Here is a 22,075-nt window from a genome sequence, read left to right as displayed (position 1 = left end):
TTTTCATCATAATGAAATCCCATACAATAGCCTTGGGCTACAGGATTTGTGGTGAGAGAGGGGACATGTTTCAGTGTCCCACAATTTACTAATTGTCTGGGGACTGCTGGGAGCGGGTTTAAAAGGGACAAGGAGAAAACGCCAGGACCTCCCTCTCCCGAGCCAGTGCTTATCAGCACCATCGGACCTGGGGGCAATGTCAGGCTGCTGCTGGGACGCTCAAACCCACCCAGTCACAAGTTGCTTCTTCCATTTTTAAGCTGGAAAACATGGGCCAGATCTGTCCCACAAGCCTTGCTGCTGGAGCTTGTGGCCAGCAGGCATGTGGTGAGACACAGCCATATAATTTTCAGTCATTTTTGTCACCCTTCCCTGTGCCTTTCCTAGATCTAACGTACCCTTTCAGAGGGATGGGCACCAGGGTCACAAGCCCAGTTCCCCCAGTGCTTCCCAGAACATCATTGCAAGTGTCACAGTGTAGACTTCTCATGGCTCCTCTGCTGTCGATGGGTCCCCCAGGAGGGAGGGAGCAAAGGGAGCTCCGGGCATCACTGTCACCCAACGCTGAGGTTTGTTTGAAGGCAGGTCAGCCCAGCGCTGCACGCTTATGCCTCACCTTGCGCCGGCACGACTGGGAGCAAAGGAATGGCAGGCAAGGCTGCTTTGGAGTCTGCTGCAGCTCCTTGCTTTGCTCTTCAGTCACAAATCAGTTTTAGAGCAGAAAGAGACTCTGGTCCCAGACTTGTCCTAAAAAAACACAGAAAGCTGTCTAATAAGAAAAACAGTCAAACTGTCCCAACCAAAGGCCATTTGCTAACCTCAAGAACTGTGGTCCCCGGCTCACCCACAAAGGTCCATTGTAACCCTTTTCCCTTCTCCTACTCGCTTTGGCTGCTCGTAGCAATACCAGATAGCCTCTTAAAGAAACTTTCTAGGCAGTTTTTCCCATTCCTCTCCAGTTCCCACCGTGTCCTTGCTCAGTGGCACAGAAGCACGAAGCTCCTGGGACAGCTCTGACCCCGAGCAGCACTTGGCAGGTAATAGGAACTTCTACACATAAGCAAATTTCCCACATTTTTAGAGGTGAGGGATTTATTTTTTTTTTTTCCTAATCTGGATGAAAGCCACGTTCTGCTGGCAGCAGAGGGCAGCAAAGGCCTGCCAGGGCAGGGCTGCACCCCAGCCAGCAAGGAGTCTAAAAATAAGAAACCTGGGAAGAGAAGCCGTGTAGGAGGGTGGCAGTGGTTTTACAGTTATTTAAAATTCATGAATTTGCTCTTTTGAAATTCATTAGATCCTGAACGTGCTGTGCTGCCTCTAGTTTGTCTTTGAGCAGCCCTAGTTTCTCACCATGGCAGAGAAGCCATAGCCAACACAGACTGCAGCAGAAACAGAGCCACAGGCTCTGCCTAAAACTCAGCAGCCCAGTTCCTCTCTCATGTGCCATTTTATCAAGGCAGCCCCTATTACAATGGGAACTTCAAACTGTTGATATTGAAATTAATCTGTTGTTATCAAATTTTCCGTTACTCCTTAAGCGCAAGTCCTGGGAAACCTTTTTTTTTTCCTGGATAATAGAGAGAAAGACGACGTGGGGGAGAGTGGGCTCCAAGCAGCGGGAGGCAGCACCTTTGAATGTGGCGGCAGATAGAGGACACCCGAATCTTGATGTCACGGTGGGCTAACAGCCAACATGCAAAGTTCACAGCAAAGCCGTGACAACTCCAGGGCTGGCGAGCAGGGACAGGCAGGTCCAGGGGACAGAGCCCTATGGAAAACCCAACGGAGGGGAGCTCAACACTCCAGTCCCATGGGCAAGGGGAGCTGTAACCTCTGCAGCAGGAGCTGCAACCAGCGCTCCAGAGGCAAGGCAGAGATGGCTCTGCTAACAATTAGTCCTAAAGTAAAGGTTTTAAAGGTCAAAAACCCATTAGCATTGAAGTACCATGTTTCTGCACTGCGAAGCATTTGGAGAGAGATGCGTGAGAAAATTGTCCAAATGAGTCAACCATTTTCCCCAGCAACACGTTGTGCGACTTGCAAGTGCCTGAAGTAAAAGACCAAATAAAAGCAAACAAGATCACAGCAGAAGAGCTATGATTTCTCAGTCACTGAACCAGGCCGACGACAAATCCACAATATTGTATATTTTATTTAAATTAACAAAACTACACGTTTTCCAGGTTGCTTAAAGCATTCTGTAAAAACTGAACTCAACCTAAACAAAAAAGGATATATTTTAATAAGACCCAGGGACTATTTCTGAGACATATGAGTAGGGCTTAGGAATTAAGAAATAAAAAAACCACACACACACACATACACGCACACATACACACGCCCCGTAAACAAATTGTTAGTGTTTGACACAAAATTTGGTTTTAAAGCTGCAATTCCCCATTTGTAAGGAGCCTTTACAAAATGCAATGCTATACTAAGCTGTAAAAGAAACCATGGACACATCTATCGGAACAACATAAATATCACGTAAGAACCCAAGGTAAAAAGGATGTTAAAGTTGCAAAGTCAAGCACTCAGCCAGGAACATGCCAGAGTTATGATGGTGTGCGTTAATTTAATTCACTTTGTAATGGAACAACTACTGCAAGTAGGAACTTTGCTTGGACCTACTAGCACTTACTTTCCTAATGTAAATTGCTAACAAGTTACATTTTGCCACCCGTGTTGAAGGTGCGGTCCCAGCACTTATTCCACATACAGTAAGTATGCCCCCTTCTTTTTCTTTGTTATTTTTTTTCCTTTTAAACCACATTTCCTTCCAGTAAAGGGGCATTGTCATCCCACTTTACAAAAAAAAACCCAAACTTACAAAAAATTATTAGTGTTCCAGTTCAAGTATCCAAAATCACCCAAAGCTACCTCCTTAAGTAATGTTCAGCACTTTTTCTGTGCTACAGTGACTTCACACGCTCAGACATAGCAGCACACGAGTGACTTCACCCGGAGCGATGCATTCAGCGCTCCTCAGCTCTGACCCTGTGTCTCGGCTGAGACGCTGCCAGGGGCGGGGGGAGCTGGGGATCCCAGTGAGGGCGAACAGAACAATGAACAGAATTGCTTTCTTTTAAGAAAATCCTATAGTAGCTCCAATTAAGAAAAACTGAGCAGCCCTTCTGCAGACAGGGTCTGCCCGGCATGCCGCACCCTGGTCGGAGACCCGTCCGATGGTGCACAACTTGAGGTTCCCAGCAACCAAAAGGATGCAAGTTTATCTATGTTACCGTCTCTTTCTTCACAGTGTTGAGCTCTAATAAATGGTATTTTAAATGCTACTTTACAGAGTGCCGTTCTTACCGGCCAGATCATAACAGCCCAGCACCTCCTGGTGCGACTCGTTTGACGCAGTCAGCAGCCCCAGTGAGAAATCCCTTCTGGGGAAAGGCTGGTGAGGAGACGGGGCACGCAGCTGAGCCTTCTGACCCCATTCCCTGGTGGACTGGGAAAATAAGGAGGAACTATTTGAATGCCTTACCCCAGCTGAAGTATTGACTTGGCTCAAAAAACATGGGGAAAGGAAAGCAAAAGGCAAGGAAAGTTGGTGCTGTATTTGGTTACTAACATGCTTGAAATGGTGACAGGGATGGTTAGAGCCGAACTGAGCTGGCCGCCTGGAGCTGCAGCCCCGTGCAAACAGCAGAGCGGGTGCACGGGGCAGCCAGGGACAGGCAGCTGTTTGCTGGGGTGGGAATCGGGATGAACCAGCACCTCCTGGTGCAAACCAGAGCCCTAGCTGCATAGCCTCAGCTCCTGCCCAGAGCCCCAAACTCTCATACAATCCTGAATGTGACTGAAAAGCCAGCATGCAATGAGCTTTAATTGCATGTCATAATGCATACATTGGCTAGAGATGGATTAAGGTTTCATAGGTGATCTCACTTCTGGTATTTCCCAATTATACTTTCATTTTGCAGCCTTAATACTCTAACAATTGATGTGCAATTTCAGAAGTTTTAAGAATCCAAGGACAATGTGTCCCTTTTTCCAGGACAGCGCTTCTACCAGTACCTGACCCGCGATGACTGCCTGTCAGCAGCTTTGGAAGCTTCCCCTCTCTCCCTAATCTCTGACCCTTCAGCAACAAACAGCAGCAGCAGGTTCTTATCTTTTAGGGACAAAACTGGGAGACTGAGTTACACTTACTAGTAGTTAACACAGATATTTACTAGTGCCAGCTAACAAGGCCCTCTAGATCTTCCAGGCCCTGGAAGGTGTGCCCTGAACAACACAGACCCTTCTGGCCATGCTTCTTCCCGCACACACCATTAACACTTCTCTTAACTGGTCCCCAGCACGGTCCAGTTTAAGCCTCCACCCCAGATCAGTTCCCAGTCCCCTCGCACTGCCAACAGTCTCACAGCCAGACCCACCCAGGCGCAGCATGGGGGTGAGTGACCTCATTGTCTGCTTTTGCTCTGAAAAGCAAATATCCACATTAGTGCATGACAAGCGGATTTTTTTCAAGTCCGATAATCCCTGGAAGAACCCAGCTCTGCCAAGCATGCTCCATCCTGGCAGTGGAAGGAGGAGCAGGATTGCCTGGCTCACAAGCGCGGGAACTGAGAATGCACCATCCCTCCCGTGGCCTTTCTCTTCTCCCCATGGCACAAAAGCAGCATAAAAATGAAGAAGCCGTAACAAAAAAGATGGAGGAGGACAACAAAAGCAAGGGAAGCCAAAGGGGCTGAGAATAGGCAGGAGCTGGCTGCAAGACTGCTACCTCTGGTAGCTCAGGACAGGAGCACTCCTTTCTCCTGCAACTCAGCTCAGGCATTCAGTTTTTACATTCCCCTATATTTAACAAACAGCTCTAAAACCTACTGAGAAAACATGTTGCTGCTTCTGCTATATCTTATATATTACAGTCTACTCCCTTCCCCAGCTGTGTTTCATTCAAGTGACAGAGGTTTGTTGCGGAGTTGCAGGGCTGTACTAAAGACATCAAACAAGGTTCAATACAATTACAGATGGTGGAATTAAATGTTTTTAAAATGAAGCTTCATTTCCCCCCCAACCAACACCTTGTTTGAAGTTGCACACAAGAAGAAAACTTGAAGTACTGAATACGTGCCCACCAGCTGAGCTCCCTGCACCACCTTTATGCACAGGCACACGGTAGCCAAATAAAAACTTCCCAATGTCAGCTCTGCCCCTTCCTAACTTCTAAATGTGCGACTTTGCAACCTTAATGCTTTTCTAGCAGGTTTTTACGTGCTTGAGAGTAACACAATATACATATCCCTCCCCCCAGAAATAACTACACCATATTAAAGAGTTTACAAATGTTCTGCTCGGTGTCACTGCTCTGTGAAAATACACTAGATATGGGGTGCTCGAGAAGCAAGTTAGGTCACAGAGGTCTCCTCCCAGAGGGTGTTGTGTTGTCCTCTGCTCTCCACCCCAGTCTGGGTCCCAGCTGAGGCCATCTCAGCATTACTCCTGAGCGTCCTTGCGAGCCAGCTTATAAACCTCCGTTGGCCCATCCACGTGGGTGATGGTGGTGGTGAGCTGAAGCTCTTCTCCACTGTTTACTCCCAGGTCACCTGAAAAACAAAGTTATTTTGTTAGCCTGGTATCACAATAAAATATTTGACAATTAGAAAGCAAAAGATTCATTTTATTCCCTTCAGGCTCTCAGGAACTACCTGAGCTATGGACTATGCAACATTTCTATAAATGCTTTTATTTACAGTTATTTAAATACAAGCATATCAGTAAAGGACTATGTCTGTGCTACTGAAGACTACTGATAGATGAAACCACCAGCATTGCCATTCTCCACTTGCCCGGATTTCTATTTTCTCCTTTCCTCATTCCTCCATTTGAGCTACACAATTACAACTGGGCAACGCTAAAAAGTACAAAAAACATCTAGAGGGTTTTAGACAGCCTTGGCTAAGTACTCAAACCCATCTAACCTCGTCATTAATTAAAATGTCTGCTAGGAAAACCAAACCATCATTTGCATAACATTTCAATGTGCTGAACATGTACTTTGGCCAAAAAAAAAAAAAAAAAAAAAAGCACAAAAGGTATCACCCGCTTTATATCGCTTTCTTCCCATGACAGCCTTCAGATCATTTAGAGGAATTTACCATTTGACTGGTCTTCACCGTAATTCTTGTGTGATGGCGCGTACAGGAACATTAGGGCAAAGACATAGAGGTTCCACATCCCGTAGATGCCGGTGAAGAAGGCGCTGTTCGCTTGTATTGTTATGTCCCCCCACTTCCAGTGGCCTTCAGTCACCTGCCCGGGAGAAAGCAGACGTGCATGGGCCGGTCAGTAAGACCAAATTCTGTAAACATACAGAAGTGACCCCCCTAAAACATTAGCTTGGAGTAAATCAGTAAGAACAGTGTCAGTTCAACAGGACTGAGTAAACAGAGTATAACAGATTCAGTGAGGGAGAAGTCAGGCTAGGATTCTCCTCTTTAGCCTTAATCTGCAGGAAAAAAATGGTCCTCACAAAATGATTGCATCAGGATTTCTTTAACTTTGATTTATCATTCTTAAATATGACAAAATCTCTCATATTCTGCAATATGTCCCTGTCATAACTGATGTGTTCAGCAAAGATTGCCACATAAAGGGCAGTACCTAGGAGACAACTAGTTACATCTGAAAACATTAGACTTCTATAAATAGACCTTTTATAGAAGGAAAACCAGCATGAATAATGCGAAGAGCTAATGTGCTGGGTGCCTGCTTGCTGCTTCTGTCTTACAAGAGGGGCCTAGGCTGACAGCATTAGCCTTAGACATGCAGACATTTGTCAAGATTTATGAAAATATTATCAATATTAATAGTACTTTAATCATCAATATTAATATTACTTGAAGATACGCAGACTGTTCACACTGAAATGTTGGCTTTCCGTTAAAGAAAAAGACATAAGGTAGAAAGACAAAAGCTAAACTACCTGGAAAAGAGTAGCTGGACAGAATTGTTTGCATTACGCCCGTACGCAGTAATGGTTATGGTCATCAGCACTCAATGATGAATCCAATTGCCAAGTGATATTTCTCAAACCATTGCTTCAGCCTAACAGATTTTTAAGAGCAAAATCATCTGCCGCTATATTTTGCGCTGGGACCCACCACGTACCCCAAAGTGTAAGTAGTGCATTGAGGCAGAAACTGCTCCTGCACCTGTAATTCTGCAATACTGGACTTGCGAGGCTGTACCCATGGCTCTCCCGAAGCTACCAGCTGCCTATGCTTAGGAACAACCAGAAATGACATCTTTGAAACAGATGCAATCTTAAAAGTCACTTAGAGTAAACCATCAAAGTACATTTAAGTAGCGATATAAGCTCATTTGTACAGAGACTGCATTGGAGCTCAGAATAAATAGGTATAGATAGTGTTGGAAACAGCAGCGTTGCAAAGTCAACCCAGGGAATATTGAATTCTGTTATTTCCCTGTGGGCATACAAAGCCACTGGATTTTTTCAATGTGAACAGAAGATTTTCCTCTTGCTGAGTTCTCAGAAATGACTAAACCGTGTTGGCTGATATTTCAAACTGCGCAGCCCCAAACCTTACCGTGAGCCAAAGGCCTTTGTGGAAGCTTCAGCCTAAGCAATCTTATAGCAGTGTTTCAAATAAATGAAAACAACTTCTTAAAAAGCAACTTATTATCAAATCTGCTTACAACAGGCATGCCTTGTCTGAACAGCAAGTGAGCTGACGTCATTAGTGGTTAGGGAATCAGAAGCTGATGTTCTCAGATGGAGCCGAGTTTCGTCACTCACCTGGCTCACGATGAAGAAGATGACTGTCATTGCTGCACAAGTCAGGGTAATGAGCATCAGGAACTTGAACCTAAAAATCAGCCCCTGTTTAGAGAGAAATGTCACTGGTCACATTAACAGAATCCACAAAATCCATTTTTGTTTTTAGCATATACAAGACACAAGTATAAAAAAAAAAAAAGGGCAAAGAAAAAAAAAGGGTCCAACCCACGAAACCCCAAAGCAAAACAACCTCCACCCACTCCTCTGCACCGTGTTCACGACAGCCCATATTCTCCGCTCCCCACACGTCTGCATTCCTCCCGGATGCTCCGAGCGGGGTGTGCATGTCTGGACAGCTCTTGCTTTCCATTACATTTGCTTTTGTGACTGATATACCAAGAGTTAACGTGGAAGAGGGGGCATGTCAGCGTAAGCCATGGGTTTCATCCACCAGCCAGCCTGATAGCTCGTAGCTTTTTTTAAACAAACATCTGTGGAGAGCTTCCAGTTTAGTGAGATGAGTCGGTGTTTCTACAGCGCGGGTACTGGTACCAGACTAATCCTCACCTCCACGGTCTGGCTGGCTGGAAACTGCAGCGATTCTCAACACTTGTCAAAACTATGCTGGCTATTACAGAAGAATGTAAATTATAAGACAAACTATGGCTCAAGATCACTTGGTTGGGAATCTGACTGCATACCATACTTGCTTTCACTAGTTTTACATTTTTACTTACAAATTCTTTTGGTTTTGTTTTTGTGTGTGTTGTTTTTTTTAACCTGTTTCTGGAATTTTGGTGGAAATGTCAGTGTGTGCGTAATTACTATGCCACACTGCGACAACAAATAACTATTAATTTAACTCTTCCAGACCAGATTCATGCTTGCTAGATGCTTGTATTTAGAGCATGGCTGCAGGAGCTCTACAATACAAGCTGAAGTGTTGTGCCTCTTGCTAAAGGGAAAGATGGAAAAAATGCTCAATATCTTGTTCAAATTCTCACAAGTCTGATTTTCTGTTTTTTATGTACGTTCCTGGTGGGTGATAACTGGCCTGTTTAAATCAGAAGTGACCATCATTTAACAGAACAACATTGGTGATAGATGTTTACAGACCCATGGAAACAACAGGCACTCTCAGCTTAAGCACTTAAAGTGAGCGCCTTGTGTTTTACAGCAGATAAAGCTAGCTAGGACAGAAACAACATACAAAATCATGGGCTAAAAATAGGGATAATGAGCTGAACATGTCGCATTTTGATCCTAGCAGGACAGTTTCCCTCCTGCAACTAGGTTAGGAAAAGACAATCCCGAGAATCTGGATTCACGCCATGGAAAAACAGGGTGGTCTTAGCAACACTTTCCATTAAATACAGTCATTAACATTACAGAAGGAGAAATGGAGGTACAGGGAGCTGATGGGCTTACACTCCATAGTAATTTAAATGGTAGTTTGGCCAGTTTTCTTCTGTCCTCCAACACTGTTCAGCAAGCTGGGAGATGGCAACTACTCATAGAAAAGGAGAGCTAGCTTACATACCCTCCTGACAGTTTAAAATACTTTATTGGGACTAAAGACCCAAATAAAGAAGAAACTTCACAACAGTCAAACAAAAAGGCATTTAGGGGATTTGAGCAACGCGAGAAAGCCAATAACAGATCAGATCTTCCAATTCAGGGCTATATGGATAGAGAAGGTCTCAGTATAGATTTTAAGATCAAAAATGCATTTTAAAAATAAGGAATCTGTGCAACAAGGAGGGACATTACCTCGTAATGAAGGCGGCGAGCCTTGCTCATGGCTGGGAGGCTTGACTGCTTTCCACTGATGTTTCTGAACACTTGGAAGACCATAAAACACAGGAAGAGAAAATAGAGACACAAGCAGATTCCTGCGACTATAATAAAGGCCATCTGGGCAGCGCTAGTTAACAGAAAATGAGCTAAACAGAGATAATAGAAAACATTATTCAGGCGATTCACTTATTTTAATATCATCCCAAAGATCATAATTAAATTCTAGCCAGCAGCAATCACTCAGGACAGCAGCCTGCCCGTGACTCAGGCAGCGCTGGGTGAGCCCCCTGGCTCAGTGAGGAGCACAGGTTCTGATATCCCACAGCGCTTGGCACATCAGTGAGGAGGGATAACCCACCAAAACGCCTGCCCATTCGAAATCTGCAGAGGAGATTTGGGAAGCCATCGCCGACCAGCATGATCTTCAGAGAGGCTTCTGCAAGAGGGCTGGATGCTGCGGAAGGGGGACTAATTGCATTAGCTTATCTCAGCCCAGTAATCAAAATTAATGGCAGTGAAAGCAAGCCCTTCCAGTGGGACCTGAAAGGGAAATTCATGGAAATGCCTCAGCAACATGTGCCTGAGTAATGGCAGCAAATGGAGGGCCCCGGAGCAGATGCCATCACAGCTGGGGCCAGCAGGGGAAAGCAAAGCGGATGCTGCTGGAGCAGCACTGGCTCTAGGGTTATCGTTATGACATCCAGGACCTAAATCCCCTGTGCTTCCCTCCAAATCTCAGACATCTTGAGGAGAAGTTCAGTTCTCCAGTGACTTCCCCAAGCACAGCACCAGTCCCTGGCAGTACCCAGCACCAAACCTACCAGGACTGCTTCTTCCAAACAACACTGGCATCTCCCACAGCACCCGAGCCCCCCCTCACAGCCCCAGCCTGCCAAAAGGAGAAGGGTTTCCCCACACCTCCCTCTCCTAATAAGAGACCGAGCCTGCCCCAAGCCGGGTGGAAGGATACAGCCAGCTCTGTGCCAACTTCGGTGGTCCAGATGCTGTAGAAGGGGTTCTTCAGCTGCACTCCCCTGCAAAGAGGAGAGAAAACACTGAGCTGCCACAGAAGCCAACAAGCTCAGAGAGCCCCGAACCTGCTCTGCAGCCTGGAAAGAGGCAGTCACACTGCTTTCCCATGTGGGCAAGGAGGAGACAAGGTGGGAAGCGTTTCTTTACAACCCTATGGGACAAGATATGCTGCTGCGCAACACCAGCATGCTTCAGTGCACTGACAGGAGCCTCTCCTCACTTCATGAGATGGGGCTGTGCATCCAGCCACAGGGGTTAAACTGCTGGTCCCTGCTGCAGGAGGTGCGCAGGGAAGGCTTGCCCTGGGAGCAGCGCCGCACCTACCTCTCGCACATGTCAAAGATGAAGAGGCAGAAGGAGCCAACAGCTATGGGTCCAACCTGCTTCCAGTACCCTGAGAGACGATTCCGCTCATTCTGGTCCTAATCAGAAGGTCAAGAGGTGGGGAGGAGAAGGAGGAGAAAAAGGAAAAGCAAGTTAGCCTGAAGTCCTCTCACCTGGAGCAAGTCCCCACAGCATTGTCTCCAACACTCAACAAGTACAAGGGAGTCGCCAGGTATCTCTGCAAGTGGGGCTGGAAACCACCTTCCCTTCTGTGTCATACCCACCATCATGTGCTCTCCGCAGAAGATGATCCAAAATGACAGGAGCATGGCATAGAAAATGCCTTGTCGAATGTCTCCAAAGAGCAACATCCAAGTCCAGTCAAATCCGATGGAAAACCACTCTACGGGGATGTTAATGAACGTCATGGAAATTCCCAGAGCAAAGATGACCCTGGAGAGGCAGAAACACCATCTCTTTCCAGCTTGCAAGGCAAGGACACAGAGCCCCAGAAGCCAAAGCTGTGCATGAAGAGCAACAGAAGAAAATCTGGCACTGTTTGGGCAGTGGCAGTGCGGTATCACCTCCTGCCAGCAAACCCTCTGGGGCTAGGCCTCTCTGAGCAGTCACAGGCAAATGCAGCTACTCATTCTCTATGGGTTTAATGGGAAAGAAAAGAGAAACTACGGATTTCTCCTGCTCCCAGTGTGCCTGGGTGGAGGGAGGGGACAGAGAAGAGACCATCCCTGTCTCCCCAGACACGGGCTCTGCCTGGGAGCAGTGACTGCCTTGGTCAGGGTCCTCTTGCTTGAGGGTCACCTTACCCAGCATGCGAGCCCCTACTCACTTCTCCAGCAGGACAGGAGCACGTGTCATCAGCATGATCCGTCTCCAGTACCAGACCATGATAATTAAAACGCTGGGGGTGAGGAAGGTCTTCATGGCAAACCACACTTTTGTAAAGCCTCCATTTTGATGAATGCCCTAGGGAAAACCAAAGTGGAATGCAACAGCTGTACAGGGTTTAACATCATTACTCCATGCTGCTTCTTACAGGAGCTTACGGGAGAGGCACATACATGGCAGTACATATAAGCACACGTAGATGCAACTGCTCTTTGAAAGACGTGGTTTGCCCAATGCAGGAAAGGGAGCAGGTGCGTACTTAGCACCCAGGACATCTGAGAAGGCTTCAAAAGTCCTGAAAACAAATGCCAACACATGCAGCTTCCCATTGCGAGGTAGAGACCAGTCAAGAGAGGCGCACTCTGACACAGCATGGAAAAAACTGGCAGAATTGCTCTCAGACAAGTAACAAGATACTCGTGAAGCAAAGTCACCACTGGTGGGAAACGCATCAGCCAAATTAATGCATTTCTCCAGACACATGCCCTCCCACTGCCGTCTGCAGCCACCACAGCTGGCTGGCTCACTGCTTCTGCTGAGAGGGACAGTGGTGGGAGGTTTTCCAGCTGGGAAAAGGACCCATGGCCACCAAGCCTCAACAGAGGGCAGGAGCAGGGATAGCTGACAGCCATCCCAAACATCTGCATGGTGATGGCCAACTCCAAGACAGACCAGGTTCCCCCGCCCTGCCCCGAATCCTGCTGTTCTGTTCCTCCTTAGCTCCTATCTGCGAGATGCAGGGCTTAATCAGGTGGAGGACTCTGCGCCCGAGCCAGAGTGCAGCAGGGAGGAGAGGACAGAGGGGAGCTCTTGGAGCCGTGGGAAGAACCCAGCTCTGGCGGTGGTCACCAGGCAGCGCAGGAGGGAGGTGGCACTGCTCAAGGCTTGGGGAGGGCTCCCCAGAAGACAGCAGTCAAAGAGGGCATCCCTCAGGAAGGAAGAAAGGCACATTTGCAGGCAGGAGCTACCTGTGATGAAGGGTAGGACATGTGCTGTGGATAAAAGAGGAGATGAAAAAAGGAGCTGCAGCAGCCCCAGCGGAGATGCCCTTGCTGACTGCAGCATCGCAGGGCACAGCCACTCTCCTGGGAGGTGGTAAGCGTGGACAGAAGCAAGACAGACACTTACCACAAGGCGGATATCCTTGATTTCCCCAATGCCCACGTTAATTCCCTTTCTCTCGTTCACGGGGAGACGGATGTTGATGAGGTAGTACTTGTGAGCCACGCTGCCGATCTCCATGAAGGGAAGGAAGTCACAGTCATAGTGACGGCCTTCAGACTCCAGGGTCTAGCAAAAGGGCATAGAGCACCAAGACGGCAGTCAGTCTCAGATGGACCAGCATGCCCTCCACAGTGAGGGTCTGCAAAAGCCCTAATGCTGAACACAGCTGGGACCATTGCTAGCACCGAGAGCCAGTTTGCTAATACCAGCCTTTGCCTGGGGAGAGTCTGTGCAAGTCTGGACAATGCCAGCAGTTTGGGGACATTTTTGCTCACATTTTTGATTGTTTTGGGTCATTGAGTCACTAGAGTTTGAACCTCAAGCCAGGTTCATGTCTCAGGCTCTTAAATATATTTAAAGTCAAGGGAGCCTTTCAAGATGAAAGGCTGCTTTGGGATCCAAGCTTCCTCCCTCAGCAAGCACAACTTGAGCCAAAACAAAATACGCAACGCTCTCACACACGTCTTGATGTGGAGTTTCTTAAGTCCTGTTTTACTAGCAATACTCTCCTCTGTGCTTCATATGTATTTACTGTGTATATGTGGCTGTATGGAAGAGTATAGGTGTTACTGAAGACATAAGTGGGTTGCTGAAAGGGACTGTGAAATGGGAGAACAAGAAACAGCTGAAAAACATGGTAGAGAGACACCAGATTAATTTAAGCACAGGAATTAGAGTCTCAGCACAAAAAGCAACATCTTTAAACAAGATGCTCTGTTCTCAGCTGCTAGCTGTGCTCTCCGCTCCTAAGCTTTGTAGCTTCAGGCATTAAGAAGTTATTTTAAGAAACTCTTAGCCCCACCTCTCCAGGTTCTTTGGGTGCTGCAGTGTCCCTGGTGGGCTATTTCCTCGCCACTCCTGAAGAACAAGGTTTTGCCCATCACAGAAGCACAAGATGGAAAGGTCTAAGTTCTCTAGGATGGTTTGGCATATACAGATCTCAAAGCATTCAAGATCCAGCCTGATCACAACTGCAGAGGACAATTCTGCTTGCACCTGGATCTGTGTGTTGACCTCACACCTTTTCTTCCTTACAGTTTTAAGTCTACCTTTGACTTCATCCCCTTCTCTTGTATCACCAAACAGAACCACTTGCGTGTGGAGCTCATCAGGTTTTCAAAGATTTTGAGCCAAGAGAAAGCTGACACATTTGAAAGTTATGATTGAACAACTCAGAGCTTCTAGGAAGCATCATTAAGGAAAGGAAGAGGACAACTCCCACCACACTCCCACACCTCCCCACCACCAGCATCATCAAAACACCTTACTTTTGGTGAGCCAAACGTGCATTTCAGCTTCCTGATCTCTATTGCATGTGCTATTTCTTCCCAATCATCAAACATGTCATCGCGATATGCTAATGACACATCCAGGGTAATTTCTGCGTTTTCTTCTGCAAGAGTAAGGAAACATCAGGCTTGTTAGAGAGGAACGGTACAGAATGTCAGAAGGGTGGGAGAGCCTCTAGACACTGAAAGGACCTCTGAGAGGCACACAGCTATGGAGGGGAATGGCAATTTTTGCATTTCAAACAATACAGATCAAATTACCTTTTTCAAAACATCAGTGTCCTCTCTAGTAAAGAAGAAAAAACTTCTACTGGTTGTAGAGGTCTGATATCTTTCTAACATACCATGACTTACAGCTTATATTACAGTTGTGGGTGAAGAGCATTATTTATTTATATAACAGTAGAAACAATAATTCATATGAAACTGGAACCTAGACAGCTGCAGAGACAGACACTAAGCCAGAAAGCCATCCAGCAGCCTATTCGCTGCGGGTTGGCAGAGGGACAATAAGACAGGCTCCAACGTAGACTTTCTGCAGGTAATGCAAAGGTGTGCAATAGGTCCTTGCGCTTCAGGAAGCGACTATATTGCATCATCGGATTTGCTTTAAATTGACATTGAAATAGCATTGTTACAGAAAACCACAAAAAAGATGAACTATACAACTGTGTATACTGTATACATAGTTAGATGAACCGTATAAAGGAGAAACCATGCAACTAACGGTACATTTTGTTCATTTAGACATGATAGCAGAAGGCATCTATCAATGTAACCTTGGGTTTCTTCTGGCTGTAGGTTCGTCATCCACAAACATTGAAGCCCAACATCTTGAATAAAAAGGTCTAGAATATGCCCCTTAACAAAGATGTTTTCTATCAGAGAGATTTTAAATGAAAGAAACAAAAAAGGAGAAGTCAAAATGCATCACCAAAAGTCCAAATCTCTTCACAATTGCCCATACCTGAGATCCTCTACTCTTAAAACATAAGCCAGGGTTCCCAGAGTAATAAGAAAACACTACACAAAGTTCCTTTAAAAAGAAAATAAAAAAATCAAAGTTTAGCTATGCTGGCCTTGCTGGAAAAAGGGATGGCCTATAACCTCAGAAATAAGGATAGAGCTGATGTTTTCTACATGTACTGTTTAACTTAAGTCATTCTACATAAGACTTTTGAAGCCCTCCCCTCCACGCGCACACCCCACAGCAGCACTGGCTTGTTTCTGCCTTTACAGATGTACCAACTTGCATGTCAGTAAACACACACAGGGTTTATATGCCCAGGTAAGGTCACCACATCAAATTTGTGTGGAAACAGTCAGCTCATCACCTCCTGGACACGTTCACAGTACGAGTATGTGGTGTAACTGCTTTTAAATATGCTCTTGCTAGGATACTGCCAAGAGGTCATTGCTGCAAGAAGGAAATGGGGCTGGAACAGACTGATTTAGGTGCCATAACTGAGCAAGTTCATGAAATCGAGAGTTACAGCTGAAGCCTGCCAAGCAACAACACATAAATGTGCTTTAAAAACCCCAGGCAAGTCTGTACCAGCTCTACCAGATGTAAAATCCTCCTATTTACAAGGCAGAGATCCCAGGGAAGGCTCTGAAAGAGGAACACATTCTGAAACAAGCATGTGCATGCTACAACCTAGCCTCTTTTCATAGATTATCAAACTCTGAGAACTGCAGCTGTTGGAAAAGAGTTGGAAGATGGCTACAGAACCACTTCTTGTGTCGGTGTCAAAGTACCATGCTCTCACTGCAAACAGCTCACACTTGCAAGCTCCCTGGAAGCGCAGTGTGGCACGCTCCTGAGCTCAGGAGGCCAGAAATGCCTCTGCAGATCTAAGCTCACACACACACACACACACATTCCTTCAGGGCTGCGTCACTGCATAGGCAGACACCGTATGTGCTCTGTCCTGCATCGATGCGGAAGCTGTACGCGATGCCAACGCCCATAGCTTTTCACCAGGAACAGCCTGTATGACAACAGGGCTTGCCTGCTCTCACAGCAGCAGCTCGCACATGGGAACGGGCTGCAAAGACACATCAATACTTGATGAGCTTTGAAGTTCAGCCTGAAAAAAATCTGGTCTTCAGAATTCTGAAGGGAGGCTGTTTCGTGTCAACGAGTAAGCATGAGTCTTTCAAGCGCTGCATATCCCATATATTTGTCATCTTTTTCAGTTATATTTTTGTTGGGAATATGTGGTGGCATACTCATCCAAAATGATGGGAAGGGGCGTGGATGGTATCTGTGGTTTAGACTTGCTATTTATACAGTGTTTGGAGGTGGCTCTGCTATGCCTTAATGTGGATGCATCAAGATTTTTCTGAGCATTTTTTTTTGCACGTGATCTATACCATCCAGATTGATATCAAGTTCCTTTCCACAGCAGCCATTAGTTAGGTTTCCATGAAACATGAATTTGCCATCTCGGATCCACTATTTAGAAGACCAGCAAAACAGATAAATGGGAACATAAGGTTAAACTTGGCCTGGCTAAAAAGAACTACAAACTTCATTTCAGAAGCCATAAAACCAACTGGAATGCTTAGGATTAAATCCAACAAAAACAGCTTTCATTATTTCATCTTTGCAATCCAAATGTTGCTGCTGCCATGGAGTATGAAAACCAGAAGGCAGAAGATACACTAGTGTGTGCTTTTCCAGACCAGTGGATTACAATCTCCCTCTGAACTTCCATCAGTCTCTGTGTTGGGGTAACATCTCCCATTACAATAGAGTTTTGTACAAAGACCTGTCAAGACTGTCAATATAAAATACATATATATGTATACGCACACACACGTATATGTATTTCAGGACAGCAAACTGATCCTCCTACGCCAGTCCACTCAGCCTTTCATTAGCAGTCCCCATTGTCCAAGAGGAACAAATAAGGACAGTGACACACCGTTTGGCAGAGAACTGAATTTTAAGAAGATTCATGACATTGGTGTTAATACCAAAATGTCAGATGGTGAACAGACAATTTGGGTGTGTGTGCCCTTTTCATGCACAGCATTAACACTCCTGAAGTCCTCTGAAAACCAAGGGCAGGCTATGTGCCTATGCATGCATACGTGCCTGAGGGGAAGAAGGAGAGAAGCAGCAGCTGATGTTCCACCATACTTGGCTTCAAGATAAAAGAAAGGTCTTTTAAAACAGTGTTGTTTACCGTCAAAACAGTGGATGAAAGGAGCGAACAGGAGGCAAGAGACTGACAGTCAAGCCAGTTTTTACTTCTGGAAGTGCTGAGAGAGACCAGAGTGTTTTAATTATTCAAGGCTGAGCCACAGCAGAAGAGGAAGAATACATGCAAGGAAGGAAGAGAAAAAGCTACTGCAAACCTGTGCTCAGCCTCCCAGATGCTAACATGTTCGAGGAAAGCAATTATTCAGTTCCTCCATGCATGCTAATCAAGATTCTCCAGAGTTTCCAAACAATAAAAGGTAGAAATAAGCAGGTAAAAATTTCTCTCTTATTCAGTACCAAGTGATGAAATTGCCCAATGCAGAAAACTTCATCTCACAAGGACCATGTCAGAGCATCTCCTCATGGCATGCTCCAGATTAATCTTGCCTTCACACATCTTGTAGATAACATCTAGATAATTTGGAGCCTGTTAAATTCCCTCTGATATTAGCAGCTCGAGCACTGAATGACAACCTCCTAGTATCATAGGATTGTATTAAAAACCCTACAGAAATAAAGACAGGTTCGTTTAGATGATTATGCATTCCAGGGATGACCAACGAGGAGAAGACACACTCCTGGCTGGAGTTCCCAGCTTTGAGCTTTCTCAGTGACGCTCCATTCGCAGGGCTATGAGATGCTCCGAAGCAGGTCAGAGCTGTGATCCCCCCTACAGCGAGGGACTCCCCGGTACCGCTCATGCTCCGAGCACTGCCAGTGTATTTTTTCACATTGGCATTTTACTGTCAGACCTTCAGTGTCCGAGATCTTTTCCATGACTCACTTCATAGTATGATATTAGCACAGGATATCTTCACTCACATTACAATAGTCTAAAAATAGAGAAGTTGTTTCAGAAGATGGCTCTGTGCCAGCTGCATACTAATACAGCTGTCTGGAAAGAAGCATATGCAAACAGAAGAAATGCTAAAATTATTTGCATTACACTTCCATGCTTCACCAGCTCTCTAAAATTACAAAACCTACCAAAGAGACCAAAATTGGATGAATCTGAACAGGAGCCCGCAGTGCTCAGCCATCCGACTGTACACAATTGCTTTCCAACTGCAAAGAAACTGGAAGTCATTCTCACTGACTAACATTTTAAGTTCACTAGATATAAAAAGAGAAGAAAACAAGTGGTTGGGTTTTTTTTTTTAGGCTGAAAATTTGTAAAGGCCCCTCCATACTGTTATGCCATGTGATAAATAAAGGCATCATTATCCAATGCCCAGCACAGTGCAACCATCACTTTGTACTCCGCAGGGACATTGCATTCCTAGATGTAAATCCAATACTAAGCAATTTCGGGTTTACTTTTCCACAAGGTGAAACCGAGGCAGGAAGAGCCCAGCTCTGGGGGCTCCTGAAGCCTGTGGCTGTCAGGGAGCAAGCAGCCTCCAGATCCCTGCTCCAGCTGAGGACAGATACCAGTGAATTATTTCTTAGCACGTAGAAGGTCATGCTGCAAAGCAGCTCAGAGAGAAGGACTGATGTTCCCTGTTAAGAACATCGCAGCTTGCCAAATGCAAATGGCCCAGGCCCATGGCAGCAGACCAACCCAATAAATAAATAAATAAATAATAATTAAAAAAAAAAAAAGATAAATCCCCTCCAAGATCCAAGATCACAGCACATCCTCCCACCCTTCTCCAAGGTATCCTGCCCATGACAGCCCAGCAGCAAGATGTGCCAAGAAGCAACAACTAAAGCGAAGCAGGAATGAATTTTAAAGTGAATCTGGTGTGCAGGGAACAGAGATGTGACTGCCTAACCTGCCAAGGAAAGGGGATTTGCACACTTGCTACCAGCAACCCCATCCACGGACGGCCGCAGTGCCGCTCTGCTCCCAGGAGAAAGGTGCGGGCAAAGGACAGGTGGCTCCAGCGGCCAGCTCAGCCACCTGTCCTGTCTGGGAGCAGGGACCGTCCTTCCGAGGGCAGGGGTTATTTGGAGAAGTCCTCGATGAGCTGAACAGCCTTCATCCCTCCCCTGAAAGCGCCCGGCGTTCCTCAAATCCAGTGATGGGAACCAGACCTAATTGCGCAGTAATGGAGTAACGCTTCAGCTTCAAAAGAAGCCTTTTGTGCACAGGAGATCTCTGATGGCTGGAAACCACAGGATGGCCGCTGCTCCCCTGGGGATGCAGCCGGCAGCAGGCTGCCCCACAGATGGATGGCAGGGGTGGGTGGCTCCGGCCGCTGCCCCGTGTCTGCAGCGGTGTGAGTGCTGGAGGGCTTCCCGCAGTCCCTGCAAACAGGACATTTTACACCACAGTGGGAGCGGATCCTACTTTCAGGTGTTGCTGTCCTTGTGAGAGGCGCGAAGCTTTCCCATTGCAGCTTTTGCAATTGAGGTACAGGTGGTTTTAAGGTAGCTTCATCTCATTTCTCTGCCACCGCCTTTCCCTGTTCTGGAAAGGGTTTTTTAATAATTGAATGCACAATGCATCAAAAAAGGACAAGAACAGCTTGGGCACAGAAATAGCCTTTTCCTCAGAGAAACAGCAAGTCTGAGTCTCTCTCAGCTTTCCGTGAAGGGTAAACACAAGGGAAGCAGCTCAGCTTCTAAACATCTGCATTTCAAAAACATCTGCTTTTCAAAAACCTTTCTAAACATCTGCATTTTGCAAGTTCAGAGCAAGTTCCCAAGGCAAATGTAATCAAGGCTGGTTTCTCCTCTGAAGGGTGCAGATCCCACGGGCCTTTTGGGGTGCCCAGCCCCTGCAAAGCTGCCGGCAGCTCCCCTGCTCCCCAGGGCACCTTGCGAGGGCTGCCCTTTCCCTCCGCCCCAGGAAAACCCTTGCTGGCTGGATGAGGAGGGCTGACACACAGGCCTGACTCTGTCTCTCCGGAGGTGAGGGGAAGCGCCTGCGTCAGGCCCGTGAGTCACCCCGACGTCTCCCTACGGGCAGCCTCGCCGCCCCCGCCCCGCAGCATCCCTCTCTCTCCCAGGAGGGCTGCAGCAGCCAGCGCCCCCGGAAAACCCGAGCCCACAGACTCGCGGCGGATGTAAGTTTTTGTTCTGTGCATTGGCCTTGCTTACAGATTGCAGGGGAAGAGGACGACCACATGCCCTTGCAAAGAAAAGCAGGCGACAGTTTGAGATGTGGCTTGGCAGCATCCCTGTGAAGACCAAGAAGGGGAGAGCAACTGAGCCCAGGACCCTTGCACGGCTCGCATTGACTTTAACGTCTTCGGATCACGCTGCGGGGTTTTGGGAGCCACCAGAGACGAAGATGTTTCCTCAGGGAGACAGGCAACCAGCTTCTTCAGGAGAATAAGAGCATTTGCAGTAACCAGGCGGTGCTGCTTTCCTAGATGATCTGAGGCAGCTTCAAGTCAGTCATTACGACAGTGACTGGCAGAGGCTTTAACAGCTGCGATGCCTTCCAGGAGCCATCCCTGGTTTGGCACCAGCCCGTGTTGGCATTAACAGGGTGACTGCTGTCTTTGAGATCTTGGATTAAAGCTTGAGCAAAGAAATTCAAATTGTTGATTTAAAAGAAGAGATGAGGTTATTTCACATCTTTAGTGTTGGCTCTTTTGAGGAGCTAATTCCAATTGTCTAATCAATGAAGCTCTTAACACTAATGCAAAGTTAGCAGCAAGATAGAGACACATATGTAATTATTTTGGCTTAACAAGATTTATTTTTATTTCATCTGTTACGACATAATCTAGCAAGCAATGTGTTACTAGTTTCTTAGATTTTACACTTAATTTACATCTGCCTTCAGCTTGGCACAAAGCGTAGGAAAATAGCATTTTAAAATACTTTCTTCAGTCAATGAAAGAAAACCTTCAAGATGTGCCAAGTAAGCTCATACCATAAGAAGTATTAATGTCCCTCGTCTCCAAATGCTTCTTATAAACAAAAACCACCAGCAGCAACTGAACTGATAATGACCAGAAATGGAGTCTTTCCCAGCTGCAGAAGTGGTACAGCTCACCCCCAAACCTTGCTTTTATTACCCAGAGGGCGGCCCAAGACAAGCTTTTCTGCTTTTAAACCTCAAAAAAAGTTCCCATCTTTGAAGGACTTGGTCACTGAACAGCACAAATAATGACCTGAAGAAAAGGCTCTCTGCACTTACAGGAGAAATTACCGTCAAAAGCTTGTTTAGCATTTTAGCAACCTGCTCCCAGGTGCTCAGCCAGTTACTGACTCCAGCTCAGCGGTTTGACTTTAAAAGCCTTGGAACAAAGAGTTATTTCTCTAAATGCAATCATCTAGTGAAGTCTAAGAAGTTGAGGCCTTAATAAAGTTACAAAGCTACTCTCTGATTTTGAGAGGTAATTACAGGGATAAGAATACATATGTAAGCTTTATACAATCTCATTTTTAACTTATCTTAATGACGATACATTAAATGGCTAGGAAGGAACAGGTCCACGCTGAGCAGGCAAGGCAGTAAAGGAAATGTAAAGCTGTCATAAAAGCTTCAGCAGATCTGCAGTGCCCTGGCTGCCATCCCTGGGGTGCAGGCTGCCAGCTCCCCCAGCACCAGCACGCACATTTCCTAGTCCACATCCC

The 22,075-nt window shown here is 46.3% G+C and overlaps 1 protein-coding gene across 2 annotated transcripts in view; it reads right to left on the bottom strand.

Annotated features, from left to right (window-relative positions):
* Positions 1–2,134: 2,134 nt before the first annotated feature.
* WLS (Wnt ligand secretion mediator) overlaps positions 2,135–22,075 on the bottom strand; it is a 39,257-nt gene continuing 19,316 nt past the window's right edge. For both annotated transcript variants that reach the window (XM_087733372.1, XM_009461193.2), the window contains exons 3-12: positions 14,308–14,432; positions 12,944–13,105; positions 11,757–11,893; positions 11,194–11,362; positions 10,910–11,007; positions 10,524–10,587; positions 9,527–9,670; positions 7,775–7,858; positions 6,114–6,267; positions 2,135–5,561 (exon numbers count right to left, since the gene is read on the bottom strand). In XM_087733372.1, the coding sequence (XP_087589498.1) occupies positions 5,452–5,561; positions 6,114–6,267; positions 7,775–7,858; positions 9,527–9,670; positions 10,524–10,587; positions 10,910–11,007; positions 11,194–11,362; positions 11,757–11,893; positions 12,944–13,105; positions 14,308–14,432 (1,247 nt within the window). In that variant the 3' untranslated portion in view covers positions 2,135–5,451. The remainder of the gene's footprint in view (positions 5,562–6,113; positions 6,268–7,774; positions 7,859–9,526; positions 9,671–10,523; positions 10,588–10,909; positions 11,008–11,193; positions 11,363–11,756; positions 11,894–12,943; positions 13,106–14,307; positions 14,433–22,075) is intronic.

Source organism: Nipponia nippon, unplaced genomic scaffold (genome assembly GCF_047370975.1).
Source record: "Nipponia nippon isolate SJK-2023a ecotype South Korea unplaced genomic scaffold, ASM4737097v1 scaffold_5, whole genome shotgun sequence".
Taxonomy (NCBI): domain Eukaryota; kingdom Metazoa; phylum Chordata; class Aves; order Pelecaniformes; family Threskiornithidae; genus Nipponia; species Nipponia nippon.
The sequence above is the reverse complement of the archived record's forward strand: the minus strand, read 5'-3'. Positions and strand labels throughout refer to the sequence as shown.